Source organism: Phragmites australis, chromosome 11 (assembly GCF_958298935.1).
Source record: "Phragmites australis chromosome 11, lpPhrAust1.1, whole genome shotgun sequence".
Lineage (NCBI taxonomy): Eukaryota > Viridiplantae > Streptophyta > Magnoliopsida > Poales > Poaceae > Phragmites > Phragmites australis.
In genome coordinates this window covers 2,026,045-2,036,590 of record NC_084931.1, presented here as the reverse complement: position 1 = coordinate 2,036,590, position 10,546 = coordinate 2,026,045, and the positions used below count along the sequence as shown (strand labels likewise).

Below are 10,546 nucleotides of genomic sequence, written 5' to 3'. Positions count from 1 at the left end.
CACGTTATCCATGTTTTTTTTTAACGGCGCTTTCTCACGACGCTGTCTTCATTGGAGATCTAGGGATGCGGGACGGGGACTCGAACCCTGTCGGCTCGGTTCCATCCTGGATCGTTGCCATCGAGCTTCATGCTCCTCCGCTCATGTAATTGTATTACGAATTCCCTATCAAAAGAAACTTTTTTATATTATAATTTCACAACAATTATAGTTGACAAGTAAGCATAGTAGCCTTGTTTTAATATAATTGCAAGTAAGCACAGTAACATTACTTGACCTTGTTATGCAGGCAAGCAACCACCCGTTGCTTTCCAATTATTGCGTTGGCTTGCGCATGGATTACCAAGGAACCAATCTTAGAGATTTCCTTCAAACTAATGGGCGAGTGGTGCTTCAAAGAGTGGACAACAACTATAGCCTGAGATATTTCACAGAAAATGAGATACGGCACATCACCAATGGATATTGCACTATGCTGGGAAAAGGGGCATTCGGTGAGGTCTACAAAGGAATGCTGGATGATCAGTCCTCAGTTGCAGTAAAGAGATATATACATGGGACCCGGAAAGAGGAATTTGCCAAGGAGGTGATAGTGCACTCTCAAATAAACCACAAGAATGTTGTTAGACTCTTGGGCTGCTGCACGGAGGAAAATGCTCTAATGATTGTCATGGAGTGTATCTCCAATGGAAACCTCTACAACATCCTTCATTGCAGCAACACTGATGGCCACGTCGGTCGTGTTCCCTTCCCTTTGGTCAAACGTTTAGACATTGCTATTGAGGTTGCTGAAGTACTATGGTGCATGCATTCGATGTATAGTCCCGTTCTTCATGGTGACATCAAACCTTCTAATATACTGTTAGACGAAGATCTTGTACCAAAGATATCAGATTTTGGAATAGCAAGGTTGCTTTGTGCTAATGGGGCTCAACACACCAAAAATATCATTGGTTCCATTGGTTATCTGGATCCTGCATTCTGCGAGAATGGAATTCTAACCCCAAAGAGTGATGTTTACAGCTTTGGAGTGGTTTTGCTGGAACTTATCACCAGAAAGAAAGCAGTTGATGGGACCATTATTCTTGCTCAAAGTTTCACTGAGGCCTGTGAAAAAGGGAAGAAGGTGATGTTTGATGAGGAAATCAACGATACAAAAAACATGAAGTTTCTTGGAGACATTGGGAAGCTAGCAACTAAATGCTTGAGGAGGGATGTCAAAACACGTCCTGAAATGGTTGAAGTAGCGACCAATCTAAGGATGATTAGAAAATGTATGCAGGGAGAACAAGGAAATATTAGTCAGCAGAATACTAGTTTGCCAAACAACTCAATTTCCCCAAAGGAAGTAGGGTCAGCAGCTCACCAATTTGGCAATCTGAATATCTTCACACAAGAGGAAATGAAGAAGATGACAAGAAACTACAGCATGACCTTTAGGGAAGAGTTTCGTGAACGTCTATACAGTGGAGTCCTTACCAAGGGCCATCCAGTTATAGTAAAACAACTTATAACACGTTCAGAAACTGACAGAGAGATGTTTCTGAAGACTATGCGCATATTGAGTCAAAAGAATCACAAAAACGTCGCGAATGTTGTTGGCTTCCACTTAGGGGAATCCATTTCAGAGTGTGTATATGAATCTTGCTGTGGTTTATCCCAGTCAAACGATGGTTCCATATCACTGTCTAACAGAAACCTTTATGAGACTATCTGCTCCAGGGAAAAACTTCCTCTTCATATACGTTTGTCGATAGCAGTCCAGTGCGCAGAGGGCCTGGTTCATATCCATTCATTAGTAGCCGAAAATCCTGAATCACGTGGCACTGGCCTCTCTGGAAATTTGAGGTCTACCAATATATTTTTGGACAACAACTTCGTGCCAAAAGTCTTTAACGCTAACTTATCAACATTTCTTGGCCTTTCAGTTGTGCAGCGATATGCGGTATCTGTTATTCGTATTTATGAGCACGAATCAAAAAAGTATTATTCAGATCCAATGGATGTTTCTGGTCAGCTGTTCAACCCCAAATCTGATGTTTATAGTTTTGGAGTTATTCTTTTGGAACTCGTCACTTGGAAGACAGTAAGATACATGTCTGATGGAAGAGCTCACGTGCTTACAACAGACATCCTTGGTACTTGTAGAACAGACCATAATGCAACAAATATATTTGGCAAGAAGGTTTACGATGAACAAGGAGGGTGCTTTCTACATGAGGCCATTGCCATTGCAGTTGAGTGCTTAGAACTTGATCTCCAAAGGCGGCCAGAGATGAGTGATGTACTTTCCCGTCTCCGGATCATCGCTGAAGCTCAGAGTATCAGAAGCAAACTCATGGGTACACAAAACGAAATCTCTCAATAGAAGCATCATTAATGCCATGCTTAACCAGCTAGATCCTATGAAGTCCAATCTCCATGATATACTTGCACCCATACACCCACATTCACTAGATATCGGTAACCATGGAATCCTATACTGTCAATCTTTTAAGACTTTCACCATTATTATATTTAAAGAAGTTTGTCTTGCTTTTACTGTGGATTTATTATAGAAACATATGGTCAATATATTCCACTGTAGAACAATTCATATCTAGTGACAAAGCTTTTACTGTGGATTTATTATAGAAACATATGGTCAAAACATATGACAAAGGGAGTAAGGAAATTTTTCCACCAAATTTTCAGGTACAACTTTATACTCGGTATAAACCTAGATCATAATGGATGAATTTAAAATGTGCACCTTGTTTGCCAAAATATAATATTTGTTGTTCTAAGTAGTACTACTAGCGAAACAAGAATTTCCTGAGCACAGCAATCACCTAACCTTAGCCTATTGGATTTCTTTTTTCAATCTCTCCGATGCAGCTGTCACCGACAATAAACCTAGCCAACACTTGGCCCCTACCCATGTCAACAACGCTGCTAAAACTCTGCCAACTCCTGCATCGACCATTTCCATGGACAAACTGAAGAAAATAACCAGGAACTTCAGTCATGATGTTCTAATAGGAGAAGGCTCACACACAAAAGTTTTCTTCGGGGTGCTTAAAGATGGACGAAAATCTGCGGTGAAGAAACTAGATTCTAATGAAGACATTCTAGTGCAGGTTATGCCTGCGCGTCTTGCTTTCTCTTTTTTTAAGCTAATGTTCTTCATTTATTAGTTTGTTCAGCAAGGGATTTCCTTCTAATTCCACTTGTGTAGCAGATTCCAGCTATTTCAGGAATGTCGAAGCATGAAAATGTTATCGAACTTCTTGGATATTATTTCAAAGAGAAAATTCGTGTTCTTGCTTATGAGTACGCACCAAGGGGCTCCTTGCATGATATTCTTCATGGTAAGAACTAATAAAGCTTTTAGTTTCATAAAACCCTAGCTTGGTCACTTAGTGTGTTCTGGTTAGACAATAGGTCGGTAGAATGACACATGCTGAAATGTTATGTAATTTGTGTTGATCACATTGCTTGTCCGCTGCATAATCTAGAAAACTATCATACATGGAAAGCACATCTGATATTCTTCGAGTTCATGATCACAGGTAAGAAGGGTGTCAAGGGAGCCCAACCAGGACCACCTCTGTCATGGGTGCAGCGTGTGAAGATTGCTGTAAGTGCTGCAAAAGGGCTTCAGTTCCTCCATGAGACGGTGGATCCTCCTATCATCCACACCAACATCAAGTCCAGCAACATACTTCTCTTTGATGATGATGTTGCAAAAATAGGTGACCTCGGTGTCTCAAGGATTGTGGTCTATGACTACGGTTATACCTCTCTTCGTCGTCCGTATGATTATGAATATGAATATGAATATGAAGCACCTGAGTATGCAACGCAATGTTTCCATGCTTCCAGATTTTTACACTAGGGGCTAGGCTTGGAGATTGATATGCATTTTCGTACTTATATGCTCTTCCCTGATTTGGTTCTTGTTAGGTGCTTAATGACAGGACAGTATAGCATAAAGAGCGATATCTACAGGTTTGGGGTTGTACTGTTGGAACTTTTAACCGGTCGTAAATTAGTTGATCATACACTGCCGCGTGGCCAGATGGGCCTTGTGACATGGGTACACATTTCTGCATTCATTGATCAGATTTCTTTATTGGATGCAACAAGTAGCTAACCAGTCGATATTGAGGTGCAGGCTACACCAAGGCTTAGCAAAGAAAAGGTGAAACAATGCATAGATCCAAGGCTTGGAGGAGGATACCCACCCAAGGCTGTCGCCAAGGTAATAATATTCTTAAGCCTAGATGTTACTATGTTTTGGCAAGCAATTTGAGGTCGTTTCTACAGTTTGACTTGTACATTTAGCATTATAGTTTTTACGCATTAGACAAAACTTGATATAACCATTTTAAGGGAGTTTTCATCGAAGACTATCTTTGACCTATATTTAAGCTGAACTTATCAGCAAAGTAATTGTTAGGGTCAAATTGATAGTTTCTGTTCTCCACTTCGAAATAACAGATGGCTTGTTTTGCACATCTCAAGCTTAGCTCCCTTTCAAAGATAAAGCTGAAGCCATAGTTAGGAGGCTTTGTGAATCTTGACACATAAAGCTAATATAAAACAAATGAAAATTATGTTGACTTATATACTCACATTTTTTAAAAAAAATGAAGTATACAGCAAGAGATTGAGTAGAAGGTACAATTTCTTATGGAGCAATTACACCTGAAACTGTTATGGCCTGGGTGGATTGCTCTCGGGATGGCAAGGCTAGTTGCCTTGCCACCTCGGAGCTGCTGGGAATGATCGAACAGAGAGGGAGAGAGAGGAAAGACTCTAGCTTCTTGCTTGCCTTTATTGATGAATGCTGCCTCTCTTTATATAGAGCAGGCCGGTGGAATATAATCTAAACAAACTCCAAACAACTTAACAAAGCAATCCTGAATCCTAACAACTTGAGACTTATCTAATGAGCAAACTTAATTGGCAAGCAATTATCCAGAACGGCCTACTCTGCTTTGGCTGTTCTGATCCTGTTGTGGCGCCGATTGTAGTTTTGCCCCCAAATAACAGAAGCTGATATTGCACCATAAGAAAATTGTATTCTCCAGAGCATCACAATGTGTTCTTGACTTGGTTTGGAAACCAGATGGCTGCTGTTGCTGCGCTGTGCATTCAGTACGAGGCGGACTTCCGGCCCAGCATGAGCATCGTCGTTAGTGCTCTGAGCCCGTTACTGCAAAGCACGTCAAGTAATCACCCCAGCATTGGTGAAGCACCTGGAGTGTGAAGCTAATGGGTCAACTGGATTTGATGTGATTTCGTTGCATGATATTGTGAGTTCAAAGATATCTCAGTATGGGGATTTTCACGGGGGTGACTTGGTGTGGAACACAAGATTTTCATTGCTGCATTCCTCTAGACCTGAACTTTGCTTTGTCTCAACCGGGCAATTGATTTAGACTCGTTACAGATATTATGATCGTGATGCATCTTGTTCGGACACTTTTGAAACACACAACGGAACATGTTACTTACATTTTCCTGTAACTGCTGATTTCATATCCATAGCGTTCTGCAAGATTGTAAGTTGTAACTCGTCATCGCCGGAGCGCATTGTCTGGGACTCAGCAAAACCTTCTTCATTTTCCGTTTGTCTTACTATGTTGTGCTACTACTATCTATCATATTTATGGCGAATACATTTTTTTTAACGATGCTGTTGAATACATGTACTGGAAGTATATTCCTGGTATAGTCTCTGTCATTTCAACCACCAACTTAATTCGACTTTTGTAAGAGTAAAGATGCTGGTTGCACCTGCTGTTGTACAATTTTTTTTTTGATCATTCCGTGGGTACAGTTTGAGACATGGTGCATCATATTATGTCTGGTGACATTGACCGGAAAAAAAAAATCAAATTTGGAGATAATCAGATCTACTGGTGCTATGTTGACCATGTTGCTGCTCGACTAGACGTTTTAAGAAACATTTTAGCTCTACACCTGATGTCATCAATGTTGTAATTTATGAAAATTTCAATGTTTATGCTTTGGGCCGCTTTATGGGCTGCCAGAACTGGGCTCTGATCTGCTTTGGCCTAGACCCACAGTGGGCACCATATAAGTGCGGTTTCTAGGGTTGGGAAGGGAAAATTTTCCCCTGGCTGTGGCACTCTTCGATGGCTCGGGTGCTGGCGGCGACGGCAGCAACGTCCGGCCGATTTCTCGGGTCGCTTGGCTGGCTGCAGCAGCACTGGAGGCCGTCGATTCGTTGGGTAGCCGCGGGAATCTCGCTGGGGAGCTGGCGCCGGTTCTCTGCGATGAGGATAAGGCCCATATTTCTTCCCCTCTCCCTCTCTCGGTGTGAAGGCATGAGCTTTGGCTAATTCCTCTCCCCTGTGATTTCTCTCTGTGTTGCATCGGGAACTAGAGCCCGAGGTTTCTCTCGTGCTGTCTCTGGTGCTCTACTCTAGAGAAAGGGTGTTGGTGGCCGGAGCTGCAGCATCGAGGCTTGCCCGTATTGCGGTGGCAGTACGGTGGAGGGCTTTGTATCTCCAATCTCCTCTCACCGTCGGCAACAGAGGGTGATAGGTTTTCTGGGTCAGCGGCTTGCTAGCCGTGCCTAGCCTTTCTTCATTTTGATTTCGGTCAAATTTTCGCTGTGAGTATTCTTCCACTTCCTCTGGACAGCATGCTCTGTGATGATTATATATGTTTAGATTGGGCTATTAGATGAGTACAATAGCTATAGACTTGTGATCTGGACAGGGTGCTGATGTTCCTATAGTAGGCACAATTTTGGACATAATTCTGTTATTGCTGTGAAAAGAATAGCAGCTGCAGACTTGTGTGCACATGTGGTTGTATGTTGACTGCAACCTTATGCACATGTGTTGCTGATCTTGCTTGTAGCACTGTCAGTTCCTTTGAAGGTGCAGTGTCCAGCTCTATTCTGAAATATCTAGCCATAACATACTTCTGTTGATCTCATATTTTGTATGGCTTAGTTGGTTCTGTTATGGCTAGATGGATTATGTTAAAGAAGTCTTTTTCAGTCACTGTCCAGAACATAAATTGTTTAGCTGTCCAAGTTCTTTGAGCTAGTTGAGATCTCATTAATAGCCCAATCTATGATAAAAAGAAAAGAACAATTAGGGAACAAGACTTCTAAGTCTTGGGGCCAATTGTTACTCAAATCTGAGTAATATATTCTCTGTCACTTTTATGCTGTCATTACGTTATGGAGATCATACTCATATGCTTTATTTTGGTATTCAGCTATTGGTGATACACCTGTTTGAGATGTTTGCTGCTGTTAGTTTTAATTCTCTCAGCTGCTTATTCATGTGTATAAATAGCTCGAATATTTGGTATAATATTTGTATATTTGGAATAAGGTATATGCTCATTATATGGCATTATATTCTTCAACAATCAAGCCCTCTATGTAGCTGAGCGTATACATAGGGCGTGTTTGGTTGGCTTATCTGTCTAGCTCATCTCACCTCGATCGGCAAGGCTAGCTTTAGCACGGTCAGAGAGCGGTTTTGGATCATCCAAGCTGACAAAGTAAATCATGAAAAACGCAAGACAACCAAAAGTCTGATTTCTTGTTCAGTCAGATAAGACAGGTGGCGGCAAGGATCCAAACGTGCCCATAGTCTCTCACTAGGTGATCCACCTGCATGTTGCTGCGAATCTATGTGGGCATATAATTTAGCAGATCTTAGTGTCTACATTTCGTTTCGAACTATTAGAACATTTGGAAATTTTGGCCTGTTTCAGGTTTCAGCCTGCCATAGCCCATCCCCACCGATCTGGCATACTGATTTCTGATCAGCGTGATAAAAGGCAAATGAGAAATATTTGAAGAGAAATGATGAGGCCAATTTGCTGGTCCCAGCTGCACCATTCATCGGTAAATCATGCTGCTCGAAGACAACATCATATAAGTGACACTAAAAACAAATTTAAAGCAACAAGGAGTCAAGGAGAGAGAATAAATTGCAAGTTGATTAATTGTGCACCTTTCAAGTGACAACAACAGCAATTCAATGAAATTACAAGAGATGAAACAATAATGAATGCATAACGCGTCCAGATTACTTTGCAATGCAATATTAGCAGATGCAGCTGCTCGATCGTTTAGCTTAATTGGCCTGATCAGCTAGCGCTAGCGGTTGGTGGCGTAGCAGAGCTTCCTGACCTGGCCGGCAGTCCCGGTGAGCACCTGGATGCCGCCCATCTTCACCAGCGCCGCTGCGAACCGCCCCATCCACGCGGCAGGGTCGGCGGAGTTGCCGGCCACCTTGGCCGCCGTGTCGGTTCTGCTCAGGAGTTGCTGGTCCGACTTGAAGAGCACCTTCCCGTAGATCACGTTGCTGTAGTACTGGTTGCTCAGCTTGTTCGGGTCCGTCACGTTGTTGTTGTTCACCACCGGGTTGCCCCCGTTGCTGCCCGGCGGCGGGCACACCGTCTTCAGCGCGGCGGCGAAGGTGGCGTCCATGGTCGGGTCCACGGTGGGGTACAGCCGGCCGTTGAAGAAGGAGCAGTGCGCCTGCCCGAAGGAGTGCGCGCCGGAGAGCGTGACGAGGTCGTCCACGCTCATGCCCTTGGCGGCGAAGTTGTTGATGAGGTCCTGGAGCTTGAAGGTCGGGGAAGGGATGTGCTGCAACACGTCGAAGAAGTTGGAGACGGTCCCGTCGCGGCGGCCCGAGGGCATGGCGAAGCTGGTGAAGCCGCCGGAGACGACCGCGGAGTCGCGCGCCGCGAAGGCGAGGATGTCGGCGCAGGAGACGACGTTGGGGCAGACGGCCTCCACGGCCGCCTTGATCTGGTTCACTGCGTCGTACCCTTGCAGCGGGATCGCCCTCTTCTCCGTCGACGGGTTGCTGCTGCTCGGGTCAAGAAGAATGGAGGCGTCGCAGCCCTGCAAGCAGAGGCCCGTTTATTTGTCAGTTCACAATTCACATACGCATGGATGCGCGCGAGCTCATTGGTTCCTTTTCATCACTTTTTTAGACGACCTTTTCATCACTTGCTGTTTAAGAGTACACTAGTTCATCATGCATATGCATAGCGCTATCAAGCGACGGGATTGGTGGCAGCGGGTTAGGGATCCGGAGTTGACGGGGGTGGCTTCCTGGCGGGTGGTAGGTCGGCCCAACGGAGGAGGCTGACACGAGGGCATAGCGGCGAGGTCGCTACAGGCTATGGGCGATGGAGGACAGCCAGCGGGCGATGTTGGGGCGAGGGTGAGCAAAAATGTCTCGATAAAGTCGGGTTAGCACGGGGCGGATCTAGCTATAAGAGCACCACCGGAGATGGATGGAGGTAGGCGGGGGAGCGAGCACACGAGCCGCAGGGACACATATAGGTAGGCAGGCAGGCAGGTGAGCTCTTCACGTTGACGCACGGGGAGAAGAAACAGACATAAGGAAGAAGAGGAGAGGTGAAACGCATCATCTAGATCCAATGACTATCCTTCTTCGACTGAAAAGCCCCAAAATTTTCAGACACTTGAGCAGTAGCATCCCCATAATTTTAAAGCAACATTATCAATTGTAGCTGCTTCATGGGGGCACACAATTTCGAGGCAAGGGATGCAGCCACCCATGTGCAATATGTGCCTGTTACTACCAATATTCTTGTGTAACTATTTTTAAATGCTGGAAACCAACATAATTATTCGTCAATCATCATCTTGCGATTACTACGAGCTTTGATATTTACATTTCATAGTTTTCATATCAGTAGAAATTACCAAATTACAATTTTGCAGCAGTACTCGTAACAATAAACCAAATGCAAACGAATAGGAATTGTACTGAGACGGCCATTACCCTGACGAAGCAGTCGTGGAAGAAGAGGCGCACGAAGGCGGCGCCCATGGTGAGATCATTTCTGATAATCGCCTCGGTGACGCTGCGCACCGTCGCCTCGGCTTGCGGGCACGAGGAGTTGTAGAAGTTGTATCGCAGCGGCGGCGACTGCGCCAGCGACGGCGTGCTCAGCGCAGCAGCAGCCACCAGCAGCAGCACGGCCAGGTTGCATGTCGCCATCGCCATGCTTCAGCTTGAGTAGCTCCTTAAGCTAGCTAGTTAATCGGCTTCGATTAGAAAGCTAGCGAGGATAGAAGTATATAGGGAATGGATGTTTGATGGTGACGATGGTTTGGCCTCCACAGGGTATTTATAGATCATGACACGGGAGCTAGGAAGCCTTGAACTTATGCATCCACTGAGTTTTCACTTCTTTTTCATTTAGCTTTTTCTAAAAGAAATGTTAACAACAAAGATGATTGAGAGGTTACTACCATACTACCGGCGAAAAATATTGGTAGGTAATTACGGTTGCAGGTTTGCAGCTAGCAAGGCGTGTTGACTCTGAGCTTTGGGGTATGACCTGTGCAAGGAAATGTCATAAAACCCAACTAGCTTAATCATGGCAAGATTCCAGTTAATCTAATTGTTTGACTTTAATATTTGGGAACTCTCAAGATGTATATAATCGAGTCGTCGTTGGCCATTTAGACCGACAGTGTGAGTACGTGTGTTTGCAGTCATGCGAACGAGACAGC

General features: G+C 44.3%; 2 protein-coding genes across 2 annotated transcripts; one reads left to right on the top strand and one right to left on the bottom strand.

Annotated features, from left to right (window-relative positions):
• Nucleotides 1-301: 301 nt before the first annotated feature.
• On the top strand, nt 302-5,254 carry LOC133885017 (uncharacterized). Its single transcript, XM_062324644.1, has 7 exons — nt 302-2,364; nt 2,885-3,119; nt 3,221-3,350; nt 3,552-3,834; nt 3,946-4,078; nt 4,157-4,243; nt 5,114-5,254. The coding sequence occupies exons 1-7, from the start codon at nt 335-337 to the stop codon at nt 5,252-5,254; spliced, it is 3,039 nt and encodes a 1,012-aa protein (XP_062180628.1). The 5' UTR covers nt 302-334.
• Nucleotides 5,255-8,068: 2,814 nt separating this feature from the next.
• Nucleotides 8,069-10,115, bottom strand: LOC133885746 (peroxidase 2-like). The gene is made up of 2 exons (XM_062325488.1): nt 9,810-10,115; nt 8,069-8,896 (listed from the first exon to the last, which is right to left on the bottom strand). Exons 1-2 carry the CDS (start codon nt 10,032-10,034, stop codon nt 8,141-8,143), a joined length of 981 nt encoding a protein of 326 aa, XP_062181472.1. The 5' UTR covers nt 10,035-10,115; the 3' UTR covers nt 8,069-8,140.
• Between the last annotated feature and the right edge of the window lie 431 nt (nt 10,116-10,546).